This window comes from Salvelinus alpinus, chromosome 2, assembly GCF_045679555.1.
Source record: "Salvelinus alpinus chromosome 2, SLU_Salpinus.1, whole genome shotgun sequence".
NCBI classification, from domain to species: Eukaryota; Metazoa; Chordata; class Actinopteri; order Salmoniformes; family Salmonidae; genus Salvelinus; species Salvelinus alpinus.
The window spans coordinates 9,501,925-9,528,220 of record NC_092087.1 but is presented as its reverse complement, the minus strand read 5'-3'; the positions used below and the strand labels follow the sequence as shown (position 1 = coordinate 9,528,220).

Genomic DNA, 26,296 nt, shown 5'->3' with positions numbered 1-26,296 from the left:
TTACTGTGACATACTGAGGTTACTGTGACATACTGAGTTTACTGTGACATACTGAGGTTACTGTATGTACTGAGGTTACTGTGACATACTGAGGTTACTGTATGTACTGAGGTTACTGTGACATACTGAGGTTACTGTATGTACTGAGGTTACTGTGACATGCTGAGGTTACTGTGACATGCTGAGGTTACTGTATGTACTGATGTTACTGTGACATACTGAGGTTACTGTGACATACTGAGGTTACTGTGACATACTGAGGTTACTGTGACATACTGAGGTTACTGTAAGTACTGAGGTTACTGTATGTACTGAGGTTACTGTGACATGCTGAGGTTACTGTGACATACTGAGGTTACTGTATGTACTGAGGTTACTGTGACATACTGAGGTTACTGTATGTACTGAGGTTACTGTGACATACTGAGGTTACTGTATGTACTGAGGTTACTGTGACATGCTGAGGTTACTGTGACATGCTGAGGTTACTGTATGTACTGATGTTACTGTGACATACTGAGGTTACTGTGACATACTGAGGTTACTGTGACATGCTGAGGTTACTGTGACATGCTGAGGTTACTGTATGTACTGATGTTACTGTGACATACTGAGGTTACTGTGACATACTGAGGTTACTGTGACATACTGAGGTTACTGTGACATGCTGAGGTTACTGTATGTACTGAGGTTACTGTGACATACTGAGGTTACTGTATGTACTGATGTTACTGTGACATACTGAGGTTACTGTGACATACTGAGGTTACTGTGACATGCTGAGGTTACTGTGACATGCTGAGGTTACTGTATGTACTGAGGTTACTGTGACATGCTGAGGTTACTGTGACATACTGAGGTTACTGTGACATGCTGAGGTTACTGTATGTACTGAGGTTACTGTGACATACTGAGGTTACTGTGACATGCTGAGGTTACTGTATGTACTGAGATTACTGTGACATACTGAGGTTACTGTATGTACTGATGTTACTGTGACATACTGAGGTTACTGTGACATACTGAGGTTACTGTGACATGCTGAGGTTACTGTCTGTACTGAGGTTACTGTGACATGCTGATGTTACTGTATGTACTGAGGTTACTGTGACATACTGATGTTACTGTGACATACTGAGGTTACTGTGACATACTGAGGTTACTGTGACATGCTGAGGTTACTGTGACATACTGAGGTTACTGTCTGTACTGAGGTTACTGTGACATACTGATGTTACTGTGACATACTGTGGTTACTGTGACATGCTGAGGTTACTGTGACATGCTGAGGTTACTGTATGTACTGATGTTACTGTGACATACTGAGGTTACTGTGACATACTGAGGTTACTGTGACATACTGAGGTTACTGTATGTACTGAGGTTGCTGTATGTACTGAGGTTACTGTGACATACTGATGTTACTCTGACATACTGAGGTTACTGTGACATACTGAGGTTACTGTGACATGCTGAGGTTACTGTGACATACTGAGGTTACTGTATGTACTGAGGTTACTGTGACATGCTGAGGTTACTGTGACATGCTGAGGTTACTGTATGTACTGAGGTTACTGTGACATACTGAGGTTACTGTGACATGCTGAGGTTACTGTGACATACTGAGGTTACTGTATGTACTGAGGTTACTGTGACATACTGAGGTTACTGTGACATGCTGATGTTACTGTGACATGCTGAGGTTACTGTATGTACTGAGGTTACTGTGACATACTGAGGTTACTGTGACATGCTGAGGTTACTGTATGTACTGAGGTTACTGTGAGTACTGAGGTTACTGTATGTACTGAGGTTACTGTGACATGCTGATGTTACTGTGACATACTGAGGTTACTGTGACATGCTGATGTTACTGTGACATGCTGATGTTACTGTGACATACTGAGGTTACTGTGACATACTGAGGTTATTGTGACATGCTGCGGTTACTGTGACATGCTGATGTTACTGTGACATAATGATGTTACTGTGACATGCTGAGGTTACTGTGACATGCTGAGGTTACTGTGACATACTGATGTTACGGTGACATGCTGATGTTACTGTGACATGCTGAGGTTACTGTGACATGCTGAGGTTACTGTGACATGCTGAGGTTACTGTGGCATGCTGAGGTTACTGTGACATACTGAGGTTACTGTGACATACTGAGGTTACTGTGACATACTGAGGTTACTGTGACATACTGAGGTTACTGTGACATACTGATGTTACTGTGTGTACTGAGGTTACTGTATGTACTGAGGTTACTGTGACATACTGAGGTTACTGTATGTACTGAGGTTACTGTATGTACTGAGGTTATTGTGACATACTGAGGTTACTGTGACATGCTGAGGTTACTGTGACATACTGAGGTCACTGTATGTACTGAGGTTACTGTGACATACTGAGGTTACTGTGACATACTGATGTTACTGTGACATGCTGATGTTACTGTGACATACTGATGTTACTGTGACATGCTGAGGTTACTGTATGTACTGAGGTTACTGTGACATACTGAGGTTACTGTGACATACTGATGTTACTGTGACATGCTGATGTTACTGTGACATACTGATGTTACTGTATGTCCTGAGGTTACTGTGACACACTGAGGTTACTGTGACATACTGAGGTTACTGTGACATACTGAGGTTACTGTATGTACTGAGGTTACTGTGACATGCTGAGGTTACTGTATGTACTGAGGTTAATGTGACATACTGAGGTTACTGTATGTACTGAGGTTACTGTGACATACTGAGGTTACTGTGACATACTGAGGTTACTGTGACATGCTGAGGTTACTGTATGTACTGAGGTTACTGTGACATACTGAGGTTACTGTATGTACTGATGTTACTGTGACATACTGAGGTTACTGTGACATACTGAGGTTACTGTGACATGCTGAGGTTACTGTGACATGCTGAGGTTACTGTACGTACTGAGGTTACTGTGACATGCTGAGGTTACTGTGACATACTGAGGTTACTGTGACATGCTGAGGTTACTGTATGTACTGAGGTTACTGTGACATGCTGAGGTTACTGTGACATACTGAGGTTACTGTGACATGCTGAGGTTACTGTATGTACTGAGGTTACTGTGACATACTGAGGTTACTGTGACATACTGAGGTTACTGTGACATACTGAGTTTACTGTGACATACTGAGGTTACTGTATGTACTGAGGTTACTGTGACATACTGAGGTTACTGTATGTACTGAGGTTACTGTGACATACTGAGGTTACTGTATGTACTGAGGTTACTGTGACATGCTGAGGTTACTGTGACATGCTGAGGTTACTGTATGTACTGATGTTACTGTGACATACTGAGGTTACTGTGACATACTGAGGTTACTGTGACATACTGAGGTTACTGTGACATACTGAGGTTACTGTAAGTACTGAGGTTACTGTATGTACTGAGGTTACTGTGACATGCTGAGGTTACTGTGACATACTGAGGTTACTGTATGTACTGAGGTTACTGTGACATACTGAGGTTACTGTATGTACTGAGGTTACTGTGACATACTGAGGTTACTGTATGTACTGAGGTTACTGTGACATGCTGAGGTTACTGTGACATGCTGAGGTTACTGTATGTACTGATGTTACTGTGACATACTGAGGTTACTGTGACATACTGAGGTTACTGTGACATGCTGAGGTTACTGTGACATGCTGAGGTTACTGTATGTACTGATGTTACTGTGACATACTGAGGTTACTGTGACATACTGAGGTTACTGTGACATACTGAGGTTACTGTGACATACTGAGGTTACTGTGACATACTGAGGTTACTGTAAGTACTGAGGTTACTGTATGTACTGAGGTTACTGTGACATGCTGAGGTTACTGTGACATACTGAGGTTACTGTATGTACTGAGGTTACTGTGACATACTGAGGTTACTGTATGTACTGAGGTTACTGTGACATACTGAGGTTACTGTATGTACTGAGGTTACTGTGACATGCTGAGGTTACTGTGACATGCTGAGGTTACTGTATGTACTGATGTTACTGTGACATACTGAGGTTACTGTGACATACTGATGTTACTGTGACATACTGAGGTTACTGTGACATACTGAGGTTACTGTGACATGCTGAGGTTACTGTGACATACTGAGGTTACTGTATGTACTGAGGTTACTGTGACATACTGAGGTTACTGTATGTACTGATGTTACTGTGACATACTGAGGTTACTGTGACATGCTGAGGTTACTGTGACATGCTGAGGTTACTGTGACATACTGAGGTTACTGTGACATGCTGAGGTTACTGTGACATACTGAGGTTACTGTATGTACTGAGGTTACTGTATGTACTGAGGTTACTGTGACATGCTGAGGTTACTGTGACATGCTGAGGTTACTGTGACATACTGAGGTTACTGTGACATGCTGAGGTTACTGTGACATACTGAGGTTACTGTATGTACTGAGGTTACTGTATGTACTGAGGTTACTGTGACATGCTGAGGTTACTGTGACATGCTGAGGTTACTGTATATACTATAATATATTTGCTGCGTCTAGTTCTGAGAACACATCCCTCGCTCTACGTCATGCACACTGAAACACTCGACTGCTTTTGTTTCATGAATGTGTTTGCTCGTTCGTTTCCTTGTCCATCTATCTATTTGCTCCACACTAGGTTGTTCTGGACTTTGTAATGTGATTGCAAGACGTTTATTTTGACAGTTGGTATGCAGGCTCTTGGGTGAAAAGCCAGGGTTGATGTGAATTGTTTAGTTTGGAGCCACGCTTTTCTGTAGTGCTCCGTACTGCTCCGCACTCAGCGTTGATTAAACATTGAGTTAAGTGCTTACGTCGGTGTCTGTGGACCATCACGGCCCTCCTGGTCCTGGGCCAGCGGCCAGACGCTAACACAATCAGCTCTCTCTCTGTTGGCCCGAGATGTTAGCGTCCACACTTGTGTCAGTCATAACGGCATCATAACAGCATCATAATACTACAACTGAAAGAGGTTTTAGATTAAGCATTCTTCCACTGTTTTCTTTCCTGCTTTGAACAACAGCAGACGTTATCGAACAGATTAACGGGACTCTAAAATTCACAATGAAACGTTGCGTCCTCTGCAACAGCGTTTCCTGCTAGTATTTATGACTCTACAGCTTTCAGAACCCACTCGCCAACGTGTGATAATAAACACTTGAAAAACTCATGTCGCTCGCACCGCGTTGGCACCGTCTTCGTTTGTTACCTAACAGTGTAACCGCGTTGGCACCGTCTTCGTTTGTTACCTAACAGTGTAACCGCGTTGGCACCGTCTTCGTTTGTTACCTAACAGTGTAACCGCGTTGGCACCGCCTTCGTTTGTTACCTAACAGTGTAACCGCGTTGGCACCGTCTTCGTTTGTTACCTAACAGTGTAACCGCGTTGGCACCGCCTTCGTTTGTTACCTAACAGTGTAACCGCGTTGGCACCGTCTTCGTTTGTTACCTAACAGTGTAACCGCGTTGGCACCGTCTTCGTTTGTTACCTAACAGTGTAACCGCGTTGGCACCGTCTTCGTTTGTTACCTAACAGTGTAACCGCGTTGGCACCGTCTTCGTTTGTTACCTAACAGTGTAACTGCGTTGGCACCGTCTTCGTTTGTTACCTAACAGTGTAACCGCGTTGGCACCGTCTTCGTTTGTTACCTAACAGTGTAACCGCGTTGGCACCGTCTTCGTTTGTTACCTAACAGTGTAACCGCGTTGGCACCGTCTTCGTTTGTTACCTAACAGTGTAACCGCGTTGGCACCGTCTTCGTTTGTTACCTAACAGTGTAACTGCGTTGGCACCGTCTTCGTTTGTTACCTAACAGTGTAACCGCGTTGGCACCGTCTTCGTTTGTTACCTAACAGTGTAACCGCGTTGGCACCGTCTTCGTTTGTTACCTAACAGTGTAACCGCGTTGGCACCGTCTTCGTTTGTTACCTAACAGTGTAACCGCGTTGGCACCGTCTTCGTTTGTTACCTAACAGTGTAACCGCGTTGGCACCGTCTTCGTTTGTTACCTAACAGTATAACCGCGTTGGCACCGTCTTCGTTTGTTACCTAACAGTGTAACTGCGTTGGCACCGTCTTCGTTTGTTACCTAACAGTGTAACTGCGTTGGCACCGTCTTCGTTTGTTACCCAACAGTGTAACCGCGTTGGCACCGTCTTCGTTTGTTACCTAACAGTGTAACCGCGTTGGCACCGCCTTCGTTTGTTACCTAACAGTGTAACCGCGTTGGCACCGCCTTCGTTTGTTACCTAACAGTGTAACCGCGTTGGCACCGTCTTCGTTTGTTACCTAACAGTGTAACCGCGTTGGCACCGTCTTCGTTTGTTACCTAACAGTGTAACCGCGTTGGCACCGTCTTCGTTTGTTACCTAACAGTGTAACCGCGTTGGCACCGTCTTCGTTTGTTACCTAACAGTGTAACCGCGTTGGCACCGTCTTCGTTTGTTACCTAACAGTGTAACCGCGTTGGCACCGTCTTCGTTTGTTACCTAACAGTGTAACCGCGTTGGCACCGTCTTCGTTTGTTACCTAACAGTGTAACTGCGTTGGCACCGTCTTCGTTTGTTACCTAACAGTGTAACCGCGTTGGCACCGTCTTCGTTTGTTACCTAACAGTGTAACCGCGTTGGCACCGTCTTCGTTTGTTACCTAACAGTGTAACCGCGTTGGCACCGTCTTCGTTTGTTACCTAACAGTGTAACCGCGTTGGCACCGTCTTCGTTTGTTACCTAACAGTGTAACTGCGTTGGCACCGTCTTCGTTTGTTACCTAACAGTGTAACCGCGTTGGCACCGTCTTCGTTTGTTACCTAACAGTGTAACCGCGTTGGCACCGTCTTCGTTTGTTACCTAACAGTGTAACCGCGTTGGCACCGTCTTCGTTTGTTACCTAACAGTGTAACTGCGTTGGCACCGTCTTCGTTTGTTACCTAACAGTGTAACCGCGTTGGCACCGTCTTCGTTTGTTACCTAACAGTATAACCGCGTTGGCACCGTCTTCGTTTGTTACCTAACAGTGTAACTGCGTTGGCACCATCTTCGTTTGTTACCTAACAGTGTAACCGCGTTGGCACCGTCTTCGTTTGTTACCTAACAGTATAACCGCGTTGGCACCGTCTTCGTTTGTTACCTAACAGTATAACCACGTTGGCACCATCTTCGTTTGTTACCTAACAGTATAACCGCGTTGGCAACGTCTTCGTTTGTTACCTAACAGTGTAACTGCGTTGGCACCATCTTCGTTTGTTACCTAACAGTGTAACCGCGTTGGCACCGTCTTCGTTTGTTACCTAACAGTGTAACCGCGTTGGCACCGTCTTCGTTTGTTACCTAACAGTGTAACTGCGTTGGCACCGTCTTCGTTTGTTACCTAACAGTGTAACCGTGTTTAGAAATGAAGTGATTGTGGTCCCACTGTGAATAACCTCTTCATAATCCAAGTACACATATATAATGCCTTATAAGCTGTACATAATGTACTATAATGCAGGACATAGGTGTTAATTGCTGCTCATGAACATGTATAACTACAAGGTATTATGAGCAGGCAGCTCAATGGTTAACCACAACGACTTGAACCCCATAAACTCTTTTTTTTTAAATGAGAAATGGATAATCACTATCTTTTAAAATCAATTTTCAAATGTCAGTGTCGGTTTTTAAACCCTTGAAGTGCAGTGTAGTTTACTCTGGGGTATTTTATGTTCTAAGGTTGGAAAATGAGCTCGGAGCAATAGTATGTGAGTTAGTGTTGCTGATTTCCCCTGTCCATTTCATTTCCTGTGAAAGTATTAGGCCCTCGGGGGGGGTTGTATTTTAGGCTGGGCTGTGTTTGATCCCAGTACACTGTAGCCTGTGTTTTTTTGATGCTCTTGAAATAGCAGCTGTATACCATAATTCTAGCAGCTGTATACCATAATTATAGCAGCTGTATTCAGAAATGTTGTGCAACACTTGACGTGTTAGGAATCTGTGTGAAGGAACTAGTAAAGAACCAGAGAAAAGGTTTTGATTTACGTTTATGTATCACTGTGAAGCACCATCAGCATTCTATCAGGGTTCTGTCAGCATTCTATCAGGGTTCCATCAGGGTTCTATCAGCATTCTATCAGGGTTCCATCAGGGTTCCATCAGCATTCTATCAGGGTTCCATCAGCATTCTATCAGGGTTCCATCAGCATTCTATCAGGGTTCCATCAGCATTCTATTGTTCCATCAGCATTCTATCAGTGTTCTATCAGGGTTACATCAGCATTCTATCAGGGTTCCATCAGCATTCTATCAGGGTTCAATCAGCATTCTATCAGAGTTCTATCAGGGTTCTATCAGCACTCAATCGGCCGATTAAACCCTTTGAAGTGAGTTAACTAATTCTGCATGCGTGCCATTTTAAGAGAATGCGGTGGCTGTATACGCCAATGATGGTAAGTTAGGGCAGTTTACCACTGTCATGGAAAATGTGGTTCTAATTACGCACTCTGTCACTGGTCATCTCCACACGTCATGCTATTGTATTAAAACGCTTCCAAATGATTTATCTTTTTCACTATCTTGCTCTTTCCCTTTCTCTCGGTCTCTCTCTCTCTCTCCTTCCGTCTTTCCCTTTCTCTTTGTCTCTCTATCTTTTTCCCTCTCGCCCAGTTTCCCAGACATTTCAACCTGTTGCCAAAGCAGTTACTGGACATCTGCGCTGAGTTGCCAGCTCATAACATTGAAGTACAACATACAAATATGGGGGAAATTGCTTAGTAATTGCTGCCATCACACACCTGACTGTGTTTTGACCACAGTGCTGTCTCGCTGAAGATCTTGTACCTGATAATACTGTTGTGTTATGACAGGAACCAAGGTTATTCGTCACCGAAATGACTTTTTCACTCCTACTGTAAATGAAAGAACTTTTAAGGCTTAAAAACGCTGACGAAGGGCTGATACAAAGCTGATACTAAGCAAGTGCAGTGTGGAAGATTTCAAATTCTCTAAAAGCTTATTATTCACGAGACCAAAATCCTCCATAAGGCCTATGGCATAAAGTGCGTATGAAGACTGTGGAAGCTGTTTGTTCAAAGTGGGACTCTCTTTCCAGGCTGAGGTGTATGATCAAACAACTGGAGGAGAAAGAAGTGGACTGTGAAGATCTGAAGAAGAACTTGGACTACACAGCATCCTTACTGGAGGCAGTTTACATTGATGGAACCAGGTACAGTACCAACTTTTATTTGTGCTTATTTAACCTTTATTTAACGAGGCAAGTCAGTGATGAACACATTTTTATTTACAATGACGGCCTTCCAAAAGGCAAAAGGCCTCCTGCGGGGACGGAGGCTGGGATTAAACTTTTCTTTTTAAATGAAAATATAGGACAAAACACACACCACAACAAGCGAGACACCACAACACTACACGAAGAGAGACCTAAGACAACAACATAGCATGGCAGCAACACATGACAACACAGCATGGTAGCAACGACAACATGACAACACAGCATGGTAGCAACACAACATAACAACAACATGGTAGCAACACAACATAACAACAACATGGTAGAAACAACATGACAACAGCATGGTAGCAACACAACATGACAACACAGCATGGTAGCAACACAACATGACTACAACATGGTAGCAGCACAACATGACAACAACATGGTAGCAACACAACATGACAACACAGCATGGTAGCAACACAACATGACACCAACATGGTAGCAACACATGGCAACAACATGGTAGCAACACATGGCAACAACATGGTAGCAACACATGGCAACAACATGGTAGCAACACATGGCAACAACATGGTAGCAACACAACATGACAACAACATGGTAGCAACACAACATGCCAACAGCATGGTAGCAACACAACATGACAACGACATAGTAGCAACACAACATAACAACAGCATGGTAGCAACAAACAACATGGTAGCAACACAACATGGCAACAACATGGTAGCAACACAGTATGGCAACTTTTGTGTGATTATACTGCATGATACTGTACGTTCTACAACACAAACTTCCAACTTACCTGACTATAAAAGAATGAGCTACCAAACCCGCTCACAAGGTTGCTTAAATCTTGAGTTCCTGGTGGTCTCCACAGATTTAGTGCCTCCCATTGTTGGGATAACCTAACCAATTCCTTGCATCTTGATTCCCTGGTGCTGCTAGGGCCGTTTACGACTCCGGTCTTAAATTGAGGATTGCAGTTGTTTCCATTGATTGTAATGGTTTATTTGTTGAAATTATAGGGTTGTAATTGTAGTGTTGTAATTGTAGTGTTGTATTTGTAGTGTTGTATTTGTAGTGTTGTAATTGTAGGGTTGTAATTGTAGTGTTGTATTTGTAGTGTTGTAATTGTAGTGTTGTAATTGTAGTGTTGTAATTGTAGTGTTGTATTTGTAGTGTTGTAATTGTAGTGTTGTAATTGTAGTGTTGTAATTGTAGTGTTGTATTTGTAGTGTTGTAATTGTAGTGTTGTATTTGTAGTGTTGTAATTGTAGTGTTGTAATTGTAGTGTTGTAATTGTAGTGTTGTATTTGTAGTGTTGTATTTGTAGTGTTGTAATTGTAGGGTTGTAATTGTAGTGTTGTATTTGTAGTGTTGTAATTGTAGTGTTGTAATTGTAGTGTTGTAATTGTAGTGTTGTATTTGTAGTGTTGTAATTGTAGTGTTGTAATTGTAGTGTTGTAATTGTAGTGTTGTATTTGTAGTGTTGTAATTGTAGTGTTGTATTTGTAGTGTTGTAATTGTAGTGTTGTAATTGTAGTGTTGTAATTGTAGTGTTGTAATTGTAGTGTTGTCATTTTTCGTTTTTTTCTTGTTTTATTTGGAATGTTCATTTTCTTGATTATGAAAATGTTTGTACTCAGGAGCTCCCCTGAAAATGTTTTAGTTAAAAACATATATATTTTTTAATTTCCCTACTGCCTGCTTAATAATTAAGGCTAGAAACACGTGCACACACACTAACTACATAATCATATCCTTGTTTTTACTCCACATTATTTTACTCCACAAATTGACAGGCCTATCCACTGCCCCATGTGTTTTTTACACAAGTGTAGACTTGTCTATATGTAGTATTTCCCTAAGCCATTAGGTGTTCGAAGGCCAACGTGTCTCCAGGGCTATGACCCCAAAGCACACTGATGAAGGATGTAATGCCGAAACACGTTTCCCTTCTAGTTAAATTTTTCATCCAACAGATATGAATGATGTGCCGCTTAGAAAAAAGGGAAACAAAAGAAAATTGTGTCCTTGTCCCTCCCGTCTCAGACAGGGTCTGATCTGTTCTCTCTCCCTCCCGTCTCAGACAGGGTCTGATCTGTTCTCTCTCCCTCCCGTCTCAGACAGGGTCTGATCTGTTCTCTCTCCCTCCCGTCTCAGACAGGGTCTGATTTGTTCCCTCTCCCTCCCGTCTCAGACAGGGTCTGATCTGTTCTCTCTCCCTCCCGTCTCAGACAGGGTCTGATCTGTTCTCTCTCCCTCCCGTCTCAGACAGGGTCTGATTTGTTCCCTCTCCCTCCCGTCTCAGACAGGGTCTGATCTGTTCTCTCTCCCTCCCGTCTCAGACAGGGTCTGATTTGTTCTCTCTCCCTCCCGTCTCAGACAGGGTCTGATCTGTTCTCTCTCCCTCCCGTCTCAGACAGGGTCTGATCTGTTCTCTCTCCCTCCCGTCTCAGACAGGGTCTGATCTGTTCTCTCTCCCTCCCGTCTCAGACAGGGTCTGATCTGTTCTCTCTCCCTCCCGTCTCAGACAGGGTCTGATCTGTTCTCTCTCCCTCCCGTCTCAGACAGGGTCTGATCTGTTCTCTCTCCCTCCCGTCTCAGACAGGGTCTGATCTGTTCTCTCTCCCTCCCGTCTCAGACAGGGTCTGATCTGTTCTCTCTCCCTCCCGTCTCAGACAGGGTCTGATCTGTTCTCTCTCCCTCCCGTCTCAGACAGGGTCTGATCTGTTCTCTCTCCCTCCCGTCTCAGACAGGGTCTGATCTGTTGTCTCTCCCTCCCGTCTCAGACAGGGTCTGATCTGTTTTCTCTCCCTCCCGTCTCAGACAGAGTCTGATCTGTTCTCTCTCCCTCCCTCTCAGACAGAGTCTGATCTGTTCTCTCTCCCTCCCGTCTCAGACAGGGTCTGATCTGTTCTCTCTCCCTCCCGTCTCAGACAGGGTCTGATTTGTTCTCTCTCCCTCCCGTCTCAGACAGGGTCTGATCTGTTCTCTCTCCCTCCCGTCTCAGACAGGGTCTGATCTGTTCTCTCTCCCTCCCGTCTCAGACAGGGTCTGATCTGTTCTCTCTCCCTCCCGTCTCAGACAGGGTCTGATTTGTTCCCTCTCCCTCCCGTCTCAGACAGGGTCTGATCTGTTCTCTCTCCCTCCCGTCTCAGACAGGGTCTGATCTGTTCCCTCTCCCTCCCGTCTCAGACAGGGTCTGATTTGTTCTCTCTCTCTCCCGTCTCAGACAGGGTCTGATCTGTTCTCTCTCCCTCCCGTCTCAGACAGGGTCTGATCTGTTCTCTCTCCCTCCCGTCTCAGACAGGGTCTGATCTGTTCTCTCTCCCTCCCTCTCAGACAGGGTCTGATCTGTTCTCTCTCCCTCCCGTCTCAGACAGGGTCTGATCTGTTCTCTCTCCCTCCCGTCTCAGACAGGGTCTGATTTGTTCTCTCTCCCTCCCGTCTCAGACAGGGTCTGATCTGTTCTCTCTCCCTCCCGTCTCAGACAGGGTCTGATCTGTTCTCTCTCCCTCCCGTCTCAGACAGGGTCTGATCTGTTCTCTCTCCCTCCCGTCTCAGACAGGGTCTGATTTGTTCCCTCTCCCTCCCGTCTCAGACAGGGTCTGATCTGTTCTCTCTCCCTCCCGTCTCAGACAGGGTCTGATCTGTTCCCTCTCCCTCCCGTCTCAGACAGGGTCTGATTTGTTCTCTCTCTCTCCCGTCTCAGACAGGGTCTGATCTGTTCTCTCTCCCTCCCGTCTCAGACAGGGTCTGATCTGTTCTCTCTCCCTCCCGTCTCAGACAGGGTCTGATCTGTTCTCTCTCCCTCCCGTCTCAGACAGGGTCTGATTTGTTCCCTCTCCCTCCCGTCTCAGACAGGGTCTGATCTGTTCTCTCTCCCTCCCGTCTCAGACAGGGTCTGATCTGTTCCCTCTCCCTCCCGTCTCAGACAGGGTCTGATCTGTTCTCTCTCCCTCCCGTCTCAGACAGGGTCTGATCTGTTCTCTCTCCCTCCCGTCTCAGACAGGGTCTGATCTGTTCTCTCTCCCTCCCGTCTCAGACAGGGTCTGATTTGTTCTCTCTCCCTCCCGTCTCAGACAGGGTAGGATTTGTTCTCTCTCCCTCCCGTCTCAGACAGGGTCTGATTTGTTCCCTCTCCCTCCCGTCTCAGACAGGGTCTGATTTGTTCCCTCTCCCTCCCGTCTCAGACAGGGTCTGATCTGTTCTCTCTCCCTCCCGTCTCAGACAGGGTCTGATTTGTTCTCTCTCCCTCCCGTCTCAGACAGGGTAGGATTTGTTCTCTCTCCCTCCCGTCTCAGACAGGGTCTGATTTGTTCCCTCTCCCTCCCGTCTCAGACAGGGTCTGATTTGTTCCCTCTCCCTCCCGTCTCAGACAGGGTCTGATCTGTTCTCTCTCCCTCCCGTCTCAGACAGGGTCTGATTTGTTCTCTCTCCCTCCCGTCTCAGACAGGGTCTGATTTGTTCCCTCTCCCTCCCGTCTCAGACAGGGTCTGATTTGTTCCCTCTCCCTCCCGTCTCAGACAGGGTCTGATCTGTTCTCTCTCCCTCCCGTCTCAGACAGGGTCTGATTTGTTCTCTCTCCCTCCCGTCTCAGACAGGGTAGGATTTCTTCTCTCTCTCTCCCGTCTCAGACAGGGTAGGATTTGTTCTCTCTCCCCCCCGTCTCAGACAGGGTCTGATTTGTTCCCTCTCCCTCCCGTCTCAGACAGGGTCTGATTTGTTCCCTCTCCCTCCCGTCTCAGACAGGGTCTGATCTGTTCTCTCTCCCTCCCGTCTCAGACAGGGTCTGATTTGTTCTCTCTCCCTCCCGTCTCAGACAGGGTCTGATCTGTTCTCTCTCCCTCCCGTCTCAGACAGGGTCTGATCTGTTCTCTCTCCCTCCCGTCTCAGACAGGGTCTGATCTGTTCTCTCTCCCTCCCGTCTCAGACAGGGTCTGATCTGTTCTCTCTCCCTCCCGTCTCAGACAGGGTCTGATTTGTTCTCTCTCCCTCCCGTCTCAGACAGGGTCTGATTTGTTCTCTCTCCCTCCCGTCTCAGACAGGGTCTGATCTGTTCTCTCTCCCTCCCGTCTCAGACAGGGTCTGATCTGTTCTCTCTCCCTCCCGTCTCAGACAGGGTCTGATCTGTTCCCTCTCCCTCCCGTCTCAGACAGGGTCTGATCTGTTCTCTCTCTCTCCCGTCTCAGACAGGGTCTGATCTGTTCTCTCTCCCTCCCGTCTCAGACAGGGTCTGATCTGTTCTCTCTCCCTCCCGTCTCAGACAGGGTCTGATTTGTTCTCTCTCTCTCTCCCGTCTCAGACAGGGTCTGATTTGTTCTCTCTCCCTCCCGTCTCAGACAGGGTCTGATTTGTTCTCTCTCCCTCCCGTCTCAGACAGGGTCTGATCTTTTCTCTCTCCCTCCCGTCTCAGACAGGGTCTGATTTGTTCTCTCTCTCTCTCCCGTCTCAGACAGGGTCTGATCTGTTCTCTCTCCCTCCCGTCTCAGATAGGGTCTGATCTGTTCTCTCTCCCTCCCGTCTCAGACAGGGTCTGATCTGTTCTCTCTCCCTCCCGTCTCAGACAGGGTCTGATCTGTTCTCTCTCCCTCCCGTCTCAGACAGGGTCTGATTTGTTCTCTCTCCCTCCCGTCTCAGACAGGGTCTGATTTGTTCTCTCTCCCTCCCGTCTCAGACAGGGTCTGATCTGTTCTCTCTCCCTCCCGTCTCAGACAGGGTCTGATCTGTTCTCTCTCCCTCCCGTCTCAGACAGGGTCTGATCTGTTCTCTCTCCCTCCCGTCTCAGACAGGGTCTGATTTGTTCTCTCTCCCTCCCGTCTCAGACAGGGTCTGATTTGTTCTCTCTCCCTCCCGTCTCAGACAGGGTCTGATCTGTTCTCTCTCCCTCCCGTCTCAGACAGGGTCTGATCTGTTCTCTCTCCCTCCCGTCTCAGACAGGGTCTGATCTGTTCCCTCTCCCTCCCGTCTCAGACAGGGTCTGATCTGTTCTCTCTCTCTCCCGTCTCAGACAGGGTCTGATCTGTTCTCTCTCCCTCCCGTCTCAGACAGGGTCTGATCTGTTCTCTCTCCCTCCCGTCTCAGACAGGGTCTGATTTGTTCTCTCTCTCTCTCCCGTCTCAGACAGGGTTTGATTTGTTCTCTCTCCCTCCCGTCTCAGACAGGGTCTGATTTGTTCTCTCTCCCTCCCGTCTCAGACAGGGTCTGTTCTGTTCTCTCTCCCTCCCGTCTCAGACAGGGTCTGATTTGTTCTCTCTCTCTCTCCCGTCTCAGACAGGGTCTGATTTGTTCTCTCTCCCTCCCGTCTCAGACAGGGTCTGATCTGTTCTCTCTCCCTCCCGTCTCAGACAGGGTCTGATCTGTTCTCTCTCCCTCCCGTCTCAGACAGGGTCTGATCTGTTCTCTCTCCCTCCCGTCTCAGACAGGGTCTGATCTGTTCTCTCTCCCTCCCGTCTCAGACAGGGTCTGATCTGTTCTCTCTCCCTCCCGTCTCAGACAGGGTCTGATCTGTTCTCTCTCCCTCCCGTCTCAGACAGGGTCTGATCTGTTCTCTCTCCCTCCCGTCTCAGACAGGGTCTGATCTGTTCTCTCTCCCTCCCGTCTCAGACAGGGTCTGATCTGTTCTCTCTCCCTCCCGTCTCAGACAGGGTCTGATCTGTTCTCTCTCCCTCCCGTCTCAGACAGGGTCTGATCTGTTCTCTCTCCCTCCCGTCTCAGACAGGGTCTGATCTGTTCTCTCTCCCTCCCGTCTCAGACAGGGTCTGATTTGTTCTCTCTCCCTCCCGTCTCAGACAGGGTCTGATTTGTTCTCTCTCCCTCCCGTCTCAGACAGGGTCTGATCTGTTCTCTCTCCCTCCCGTCTCAGACAGGGTCTGATCTGTTCTCTCTCCCTCCCGTCTCAGACAGGGTCTGATCTGTTCCCTCTCCCTCCCGTCTCAGACAGGGTCTGATCTGTTCCCTCTCCCTCCCGTCTCAGACAGGGTCTGATCTGTTCTCTCTCCCTCCCGTCTCAGACAGGGTCTGATCTGTTCTCTCTCCCTCCCGTCTCAGACAGGGTCTGATTTGTTCTCTCTCTCTCTCCCGTCTCAGACAGGGTCTGATTTGTTCTCTCTCTCTCTCCCGTCTCAGACAGGGTCTGATTTGTTCTCTCTCCCTCCCGTCTCAGACAGGGTCTGATCTGTTCTCTCTCCCTCCCGTCTCAGACAGGGTCTGATTTGTTCTCTCCCTCCCGTCTCAGACAGGGTCTGATCTGTTCTCTCTCCCTCCCGTCTCAGACAGGGTCTGATCTGTTCTCTCTCCCTCCCGTCTCAGACAGGGTCTGATCTGTTCTCTCTCCCTCCCGTCTCAGACAGGGTCTGATCTGTTCTCTCTCCCTCCCGTCTCAGACAGGGTCTGATCTGTTCTCTCTCCCTCCCGTCTCAGACAGGGTCTGATCTGTTCTCTCTCCCTCCCGTCTCAGACAGGGTCTGATCTGTTCTCTCTCCCTCCCGTCTCAGACAGGGTCTGATCTGTTCTCTCTCCCTCCCGTCTCAGACAGGGTCTGATCTGTTCTCTCTCCCTCCCGTCTCAGACAGGGTCTGATTTGTTCTCTCTCCCTCCCGTCTCAGACAGGGTCTGATTTGTTCTCTCTCTCTCCCTCCCGTCTCAGACAGGGTCTGATTTGTTCTCTCTCCCTCCCGTCTCAGACAGGGTCTGATTTGTTCTCTCTCCCTCCCGTCTCAGACAGGGTCTGATCTGTTCTCTCTCCCTCCCGTCTCAGACAGGGTCTGATCTGTTCTCTCTCCCTCCCGTCTCAGACAGGGTCTGATTTGTTCTCTCTCCCTCCCGTCTCAGACAGGGTCTGATTTGTTCTCTCTCCCTCCCGTCTCAGACAGGGTCTGATCTGTTCTCTCTCCCTCCCGTCTCAGACAGGGTCTGATTTGTTCTCTCTCCCTCCCGTCTCAGACAGGGTCTGATTTGTTCTCTCTCCCTCCCGTCTCAGACAGGGTCTGATTTGTTCCCTCTCCCTCCCGTCTCAGACAGGGTCTGATCTGTTCTCTCTCCCTCCCGTCTCAGACAGGGTCTGATTTGTTCTCCCTCTCCCTCCCGTCTCAGACAGGGTCTGATCTGTTCTCTCTCCCTCCCGTCTCAGACAGGGTCTGATTTGTTCTCTCTCCCTCCCGTCTCAGACAGGGTCTGATTTGTTCCCTCTCCCTCCCGTCTCAGACAGGGTCTGATCTGTCCTCTCTCCCTCCCGTCTCAGACAGGGTCTGATTTGTTCTCCCTCTCCCTCCCGTCTCAGACAGGGTCTGATTTGTTCCCTCTCCCTCCCGTCTCAGACAGGGTCTGATTTGTTCTCCCTCTCCCTCCCGTCTCAGACAGGGTCTGATCTGTTCTCTCTCCCTCCCGTCTCAGACAGGGTCTGATTTGTTCTCTCTCTCTCCCGTCTCAGACAGGGTCTGATTTGTTCTCTCTCCCTCCCGTCTCAGACAGGGTCTGATTTGTTCTCTCTCTCTCCCGTCTCAGACAGGGTCTGATTTGTTCTCTCTCCCTCCCGTCTCAGACAGGGTCTGATTTGTTCCCTCTCCCTCCCGTCTCAGACAGGGTCTGATTTGTTCTCCCTCTCCCTCCCGTCTCAGACAGGGTCTGATCTGTTCCCTCTCCCTCCCGTCTCAGACAGGGTCTGATTTGTTCTCTCTCTCTCCCGTCTCAGACAGGGTCTGATTTGTTCTCTCTCCCTCCCGTCTCAGACAGGGTCTGATTTGTTCTCTCTCTCTCCCGTCTCAGACAGGGTCTGATTTGTTCTCTCTCCCTCCCGTCTCAGACAGGGTCTGATTTGTTCTCTCTCCCTCCCGTCTCAGACAGGGTCTGATTTGTTCTCTCTCTCTCCCGTCTCAGACAGGGTCTGATTTGTTCTCTCTCTCTCCCGTCTCAGACAGGGTCTGATTTGTTCTCTCTCTCTCCCGTCTCAGACAGGGTCTGATTTGTTCTCTCTCCCTCCCGTATCAGACAGGGTCTGATTTGTTCTCTCTCTCTCCCGTCTCAGACAGGGTCTGATCTGTTCTCTCTCTCTCCCGTCTCAGACAGGGTCTGATTTGTTTTCTCTCTCTCCCGTCTCAGACAGGGTCTGATTTGTTCTCTCTCCCTCCCATCTCAGACAGGGTCTGATCTGTTCTCTCTCTCTCTCCCATCTCAGACAGGGTCTAATTTGTTCTCTCTCCCTCCCGTCTCAGACAGGGTCTGATTTGTTCTCTCTCCCTCCCGTCTCAGACAGGGTCTGATCTGTTCTCTCTCTCTCTCCCGTCTCAGACAGGGTCTGATTTGTTCTCTTTCCCTCCCGGCTCAGACAGGGTCTGATCTGTTCTCTCTCTCTCCCCTCTCACACAGGGTCTGATTTGTTCTCTCTCTCTCTCGTCTCAGACAGGGTCTGATTTCTTCTCTCTCTCTCCCGTCTCAGACAGGGTAGGATTTGTTCTCTCTCTCTCTCGTCTCAGACAGGGTCTGATTTGTTCTCTCTCTCTCCCGTCTCAGACAGGGTCTGATTTGTTCTCTCTCCCTCCCGTCTCAGACAGGGTCTGATTTGTTCTCTCTCCCTCCCGTCTCAGACAGGGTCTGATTTGTTCTCTCTCTCTCCCGTCTCAGACAGGGTCTGATTTGTTCTCTCTCTCTCCCGTCTCAGACAGGGTCTGATTTGTTCTCTCTCCCTCCCGTCTCAGACAGGGTCTGATTTGTTCTCTCTCTCCTCTCTCAGACAGGGTCTGATTTGTTCTCTCTCTCTCCTCTCTCAGACAGGGTCTGATTTGTTCTCTCTCCCTTCCCTCTCAGACAGGGTCTGATTTGTTCTCTCTCTCTCCCCTCTCAGACAGGGTCTGATTTGTTCTCTCTCTCTCCCGTCTCAGACAGGGTCTGATTTGTTCTCTCTCTCTCCCTTCTCAGACAGGGTCTGATTTTGTTCTCTCTCTCTCTCTCTCTCCCTTCTCAGAGAGGGTCTGATTTGTTCTCTCTCTCTCTCTCCCTTCTCAGACAGGGTCTGATTTGTTCTCTCTCTCTCCCGTCTCAGACAGGGTCTGATTTGTTCTCTCTCCCTCCCGTCTCAGACAGTCTGATTTGTTCTCTCTCCCTCCCGTCTCAGACCGGGTCTGATTTGTTCTCTCTCCCCTCAGACAGGGTCTGATTTGTTCTCTCTCCTCTCAGACCGGGTCTGATCTGTTCTCTCTCTCTCTCCCGTCTCAGACAGGATCTGATTTGTTCTCTTTCCCTCTCTCCCTTCTCAGACAGGGTCTGATTTGTTCTCTCTCTCTCCCGTCTCAGACAGGGTCTGATTTGTTCTCTCTCCCTCCCGTCTCAGACAGTCTGATTTGTTCCCTCTCCCTCCCGTCTCAGACCGGGTCTGATTTGTTCTCTCTCCCCTCAGACCGGGTCTGATTTGTTCTCTCTCCTCTCAGACCGGGTCTGATCTGTTCTCTCTCTCTCTCCCGTCTCAGACAGGGTCTGATTTGTTCTCTTTCCCTCCCGGCTCAGACAGGGTCTGATCTGTTCTCTCTCTCTCCCCTCTCACACAGGGTCTGATTTGTTCTCTCTCTCTCTCGTCTCAGACAGGGTCTGATTTCTTCTCTCTCTCTCCCGTCTCAGACAGGGTCTGATTTGTTCTCTCTCTCTCCCGTCTCAGACAGGGTCTGATTTGTTCTCTCTCCCTCCCGTCTCAGACAGGGTCTGATTTGTTCTCTCTCCCTCCCGTCTCAGACAGGGTCTGATTTGTTCCCTCTCCCTCCCGTCTCAGACAGGGTCTGATCTGTTCTCTCTCCCTCCCGTCTCAGACAGGGTCTGATTTGTTCTCCCTCTCCCTCCCGTCTCAAACAGGGTCTGATTTGTTCCCTCTCCCTCCCGTCTCAGACAGGGTCTGATTTGTTCTCCCTCTCCCTCCCGTCTCAGACAGGGTCTGATCTGTTCTCTCTCCCTCCCGTCTCAGACAGGGTCTGATTTGTTCTCTCTCTCTCCCGTCTCAGACAGGGTCTGATTTGTTCTCTCTCCCTCCCGTCTCAGACAGGGTCTGATTTGTTCTCTCTCTCTCCCGTCTCAGACAGGGTCTGATTTGTTCTCCCTCTCCCTCCCGTCTCAGACAGGGTCTGATTTGTTCCCTCTCCCTCCCGTCTCAGACAGGGTCTGCTTTGTTCTCCCTCTCCCTCCCGTCTCAGACAGGGTCTGATCTGTTCTCTCTCCCTCCCGTCTCAGACAGGGTCTGATTTGTTCTCTCTCTCTCCCGTCTCAGACAGGGTCTGATTTGTTCTCTCTCCCTCCCGTCTCAGACAGGGTCTGATTTGTTCTCTCTCTCTCCCGTCTCAGACAGGGTCTGATTTGTTCTCTCTCCCTCCCGTCTCAGACAGGGTCTGATTTGTTCCCTCTCCCTCCCGTCTCAGACAGGGTCTGATTTGTTCTCCCTCTCCCTCCCGTCTCAGACAGGGTCTGATCTGTTCTCTCTCCCTCCCGTCTCAGACAGGGTCTGATTTGTTCTCTCTCTCTCCCGTCTCAGACAGGGTCTGATTTGTTCTCTCTCCCTCCCGTCTCAGACAGGGTCTGATTTGTTCTCTCTCTCTCCCGTCTCAGACAGGGTCTGATTTGTTCTCTCTCCCTCCCGTCTCAGACAGGGTCTGATTTGTTCTCTCTCCCTCCCGTCTCAGACAGGGTCTGATTTGTTCTCTCTCTCTCCCGTCTCAGACAGGGTCTGATTTGTTCTCTCTCTCTCCCGTCTCAGACAGGGTCTGATTTGTTCTCTCTCTCTCCCGTCTCAGACAGGGTCTGATTTGTTCTCTCTCCCTCCCGTATCAGACAGGGTCTGATTTGTTCTCTCTCTCTCCCGTCTCAGACAGGGTCTGATCTGTTCTCTCTCTCTCCCGTCTCAGACAGGGTCTGATTTGTTCTCTCTCTCTCCCGTCTCAGACAGGGTCTGATTTGTTCTCTCTCCCTCCCATCTCAGACAGGGTCTGATCTGTTCTCTCTCTCTCTCCCATCTCAGACAGGGTCTAATTTGTTCTCTCTCCCTCCCGTCTCAGACAGGGTCTGATTTGTTCTCTCTCCCTCCCATCTCAGACAGGGTCTGATCTGTTCTCTCTCTCTCTCCCGTCTCAGACAGGGTCTGATTTGTTCTCTTTCCCTCCCGGCTCAGACAGGGTCTGATCTGTTCTCTCTCTCTCCCCTCTCACACAGGGTCTGATTTGTTCTCTCTCTCTCTCGTCTCAGACAGGGTCTGATTTCTTCTCTCTCTCTCCCGTCTCAGACAGGGTAGGATTTGTTCTCTCTCTCTCTCGTCTCAGACAGGGTCTGATTTGTTCTCTCTCTCTCCCGTCTCAGACAGGGTCTGATTTGTTCTCTCTCCCTCCCGTCTCAGACAGGGTCTGATTTGTTCTCTCTCCCTCCCGTCTCAGACAGGGTCTGATTTGTTCTCTCTCTCTCCCGTCTCAGACAGGGTCTGATTTGTTCTCTCTCTCTCCCGTCTCAGACAGGGTCTGATTTGTTCTCTCTCCCTCCCGTCTCAGACAGGGTCTGATTTGTTCTCTCTCTCCTCTCTCAGACAGGGTCTGATTTGTTCTCTCTCTCTCCTCTCTCAGACAGGGTCTGATTTGTTCTCTCTCCCTTCCCTCTCAGACAGGGTCTGATTTGTTCTCTCTCTCTCCCCTCTCAGACAGGGTCTGATTTGTTCTCTCTCTCTCCCGTCTCAGACAGGGTCTGATTTGTTCTTCTCTCTCCCTTCTCAGACAGGGTCTGATTTTGTTCTCTCTCTCTCTCTCCCTTCTCAGAGAGGGTCTGATTTGTTCTCTCTCTCTCTCTCCCTTCTCAGACAGGGTCTGATTTGTTCTCTCTCTCTCCCGTCTCAGACATGGTCTGATTTGTTCTCTCTCCCTCCCGTCTCAGACAGTCTGATTTGTTCTCTCTCCCTCCCGTCTCAGACCGGGTCTGATTTGTTCTCTCTCCCCTCAGACAGGGTCTGATTTGTTCTCTCTCCTCTCAGACCGGGTCTGATTTGTTCTCTCTCCTCTCAGACCGGGTCTGATTTGTTCTCTCTCCTCTCAGACAGGGTCTGATTTGTTCTCTCTCCTCTCAGACCGGGTCTGATTTGTTCTCTCTCCTCTCAGACCGGGTCTGATTTGTTCTCTCTCCTCTCAGACAGGGTCTGATTTGTTCTCTCTCCTCTCAGACCGGGTCTGATTTGTTCTCTCCCCTCTCAGACTGGGTCTGATTTGTTCTCTCTCCTCTCAGACAGGGTCTGATTTGTTCTCTCTCCTCTCAGACAGGGTCTGATTTGTTCTCTCTCCTCTCAGACCGGGTCTGATTTGTTCTCTTTCCCTCCCGGCTCAGACAGGGTCTGATCTGTTCTCTCTCTCTCCCCTCTCACACAGGGTCTGATTTGTTCTCTCTCTCTCTCGTCTCAGACAGGGTCTGATTTCTTCTCTCTCTCTCCCGTCTCAGACAGGGTCTGATTTGTTCTCTCTCTCTCTCGTCTCAGACAGGGTCTGATTTGTTCTCTCTCTCTCCCGTCTCAGACAGGGTCTGATTTGTTCTCTCTCCCTCCCGTCTCAGACAGGGTCTGATTTGTTCTCTCTCCCTCCCGTCTCAGACAGGGTCTGATTTGTTCTCTCTCTCTCCCGTCTCAGACAGGGTCTGATTTGTTCTCTCTCCCTCCCGTCTCAGACAGGGTCTGATTTGTTCTCTCTCCCTCCCGTCTCAGACAGGGTCTGATTTGTTCTCTCTCCCTCCCGTCTCAGACAGGGTCTGATTTGTTCTCTCTCCCTCCCGTCTCAGACAGGGTCTGATTTGTTCTCTCTCTCCTCTCTCAGACAGGGTCTGATTTGTTCTCTCTCTCTCCTCTCTCAGACAGGGTCTGATTTGTTCTCTCTCCCTTCCCTCTCAGACAGGGTCTGATTTGTTCTCTCTCTCTCCCCTCTCAGACAGGGTCTGATTTGTTCTCTCTCTCTCCCGTCTCAGACAGGGTCTGATTTGTTCTCTCTCTCTCCCTTCTCAGACAGGGTCTGATTTTGTTCTCTCTCTCCTCTCAGACCGGGTCTGATCTGTTCTCTCTCTCTCTCCCGTCTCAGACAGGGTCTGATTTGTTCTCTTTCCCTCCCGGCTCAGACAGGGTCTGATCTGTTCTCTCTCTCTCCCCTCTCACACAGGGTCTGATTTGTTCTCTCTCTCTCTCGTCTCAGACAGGGTCTGATTTCTTCTCTCTCTCTCCCGTCTCAGACAGGGTCTGATTTGTTCTCTCTCTCTCTCGTCTCAGACAGGGTCTGATTTGTTCTCTCTCTCTCCCGTCTCAGACAGGGTCTGATTTGTTCTCTCTCCCTCCCGTCTCAGACAGGGTCTGATTTGTTCTCTCTCCCTCCCGTCTCAGACAGGGTCTGATTTGTTCTCTCTCTCTCCCGTCTCAGACAGGGTCTGATTTGTTCTCTCTCTCTCCCGTCTCAGACAGGGTCTGATTTGTTCTCTCTCCCTCCCGTCTCAGACAGGGTCTGATTTGTTCTCTCTCTCCTCTCTCAGACAGGGTCTGATTTGTTCTCTCTCTCTCCTCTCTCAGACAGGGTCTGATTTGTTCTCTCTCCCTTCCCTCTCAGACAGGGTCTGATTTGTTCTATCTCTCTCCCCTCTCAGACAGGGTCTGATTTGTTCTCTCTCTCTCCCGTCTCAGACAGGGTCTGATTTGTTCTCTCTCTCTCCCTTCTCAGACAGGGTCTGATTTTGTTCTCTCTCTCTCTCTCCCTTCTCAGAGAGGGTCTGATTTGTTCTCTCTCTCTCTCTCCCTTCTCAGACAGGGTCTGATTTGTTCTCTCTCTCTCCCGTCTCAGACAGGGTCTGATTTGTTCTCTCTCCCTCCCGTCTCAGACAGTCTGATTTGTTCTCTCTCCCTCCCGTCTCAGACCGGGTCTGATTTGTTCTCTCTCCACTCAGACAGGGTCTGATTTGTTCTCTCTCCTCTCAGACCGGGTCTGATTTGTTCTCTCTCCTCTCAGACCGGGTCTGATTTGTTCTCTCTCCTCTCAGACAGGGTCTGATTTGTTCTCTCTCCTCTCAGACCGGGTCTGATTTGTTCTCTCTCCTCTCAGACCGGGTCTGATTTGTTCTCTCTCCTCTCAGACAGGGTCTGATTTGTTCTCTCTCCTCTCAGACCGGGTCTGATTTGTTATCTCTCCTCTCAGACAGGGTCTGATTTGTTCTCTCTCCTCTCAGACAGGGTCTGATTTGTTCTCTCTCCTCTCAGACAGGGTCTGATTTGTTCTCTCTCCTCTCAGACCGGGTCTGATTTGTTCTCTTTCCCTCCCGGCTCAGACAGGGTCTGATCTGTTCTCTCTCTCTCCCCTCTCACACAGGGTCTGATTTGTTCTCTCTCTCTCTCGTCTCAGACAGGGTCTGATTTCTTCTCTCTCTCTCCCGTCTCAGACAGGGTCTGATTTGTTCTCTCTCTCTCTCGTCTCAGACAGGGTCTGATTTGTTCTCTCTCTCTCCCGTCTCAGACAGGGTCTGATTTGTTCTCTCTCCCTCCCGTCTCAGACAGGGTCTGATTTGTTCTCTCTCCCTCCCGTCTCAGACAGGGTCTGATTTGTTCTCTCTCTCTCCCGTCTCAGCCAGGGTCTGATTTGTTCTCTCTCCCTCCCGTCTCAGACAGGGTCTGATTTGTTCTCTCTCCCTCCCGTCTCAGACAGGGTCTGATTTGTTCTCTCTCCCTCCCGTCTCAGACAGGGTCTGATTTGTTCTCTCTCCCTCCCGTCTCAGACAGGGTCTGATTTGTTCTCTCTCTCCTCTCTCAGACAGGGTCTGATTTGTTCTCTCTCTCTCCTCTCTCAGACAGGGTCTGATTTGTTCTCTCTCCCTTCCCTCTCAGACAGGGTCTGATTTGTTCTCTCTCTCTCCCCTCTCAGACAGGGTCTGATTTGTTCTCTCTCTCTCCCGTCTCAGACAGGGTCTGATTTGTTCTCTCTCTCTCCCTTCTCAGACAGGGTCTGATTTTGTTCTCTCTCTCCTCTCAGACCGGGTCTGATCTGTTCTCTCTCTCTCTCCCGTCTCAGACAGGGTCTGATTTGTTCTCTTTCCCTCCCGGCTCAGACAGGGTCTGATCTGTTCTCTCTCTCTCCCCTCTCACACAGGGTCTGATTTGTTCTCTCTCTCTCTCGTCTCAGACAGGGTCTGATTTCTTCTCTCTCTCTCCCGTCTCAGACAGGGTCTGATTTGTTCTCTCTCTCTCTCGTCTCAGACAGGGTCTGATTTGTTCTCTCTCTCTCCCGTCTCAGACAGGGTCTGATTTGTTCTCTCTCCCTCCCGTCTCAGACAGGGTCTGATTTGTTCTCTCTCCCTCCCGTCTCAGACAGGGTCTGATTTGTTCTCTCTCTCTCCCGTCTCAGACAGGGTCTGATTTGTTCTCTCTCTCTCCCGTCTCAGACAGGGTCTGATTTGTTCTCTCTCCCTCCCGTCTCAGACAGGGTCTGATTTGTTCTCTCTCTCCTCTCTCAGACAGGGTCTGATTTGTTCTCTCTCTCTCCTCTCTCAGACAGGGTCTGATTTGTTCTCTCTCCCTTCCCTCTCAGACAGGGTCTGATTTGTTCTCTCTCTCTCCCCTCTCAGACAGGGTCTGATTTGTTCTCTCTCTCTCCCCTCTCAGACAGGGTCTGATTTGTTCTCTCTCTCTCCCTTCTCAGACAGGGTCTGATTTTGTTCTCTCTCTCTCTCTCCCTTCTCAGAGAGGGTCTGATTTGTTCTCTCTCTCTCTCTCCCTTCTCAGACAGGGTCTGATTTGTTCTCTCTCTCTCCCGTCTCAGACAGGGTCTGATTTGTTCTCTCTCCCTCCCGTCTCAGACAGTCTGATTTGTTCTCTCTCCCTCCCGTCTCAGACCGGGTCTGATTTGTTCTCTCTCCACTCAGACAGGGTCTGATTTGTTCTCTCTCCTCTCAGACCGGGTCTGATTTGTTCTCTCTCCTCTCAGACCGGGTCTGATTTGTTCTCTCTCCTCTCAGACAGGGTCTGATTTGTTCTCTCTCCTCTCAGACCGG

The 26,296-nt window shown here is 48.9% G+C and overlaps 1 protein-coding gene across 1 annotated transcript in view; it reads left to right on the top strand.

Annotated features, from left to right (window-relative positions):
- Positions 1-26,296, top strand: part of LOC139553480 (dual specificity calcium/calmodulin-dependent 3',5'-cyclic nucleotide phosphodiesterase 1B-like) — a 53,497-nt gene that overhangs the window by 7,799 nt on the left and 19,402 nt on the right. The window contains exon 2 of the mRNA XM_071365845.1: positions 9,131-9,244. Within this exon, the coding sequence (XP_071221946.1) occupies positions 9,131-9,244 (114 nt within the window). The remainder of the gene's footprint in view (positions 1-9,130; positions 9,245-26,296) is intronic.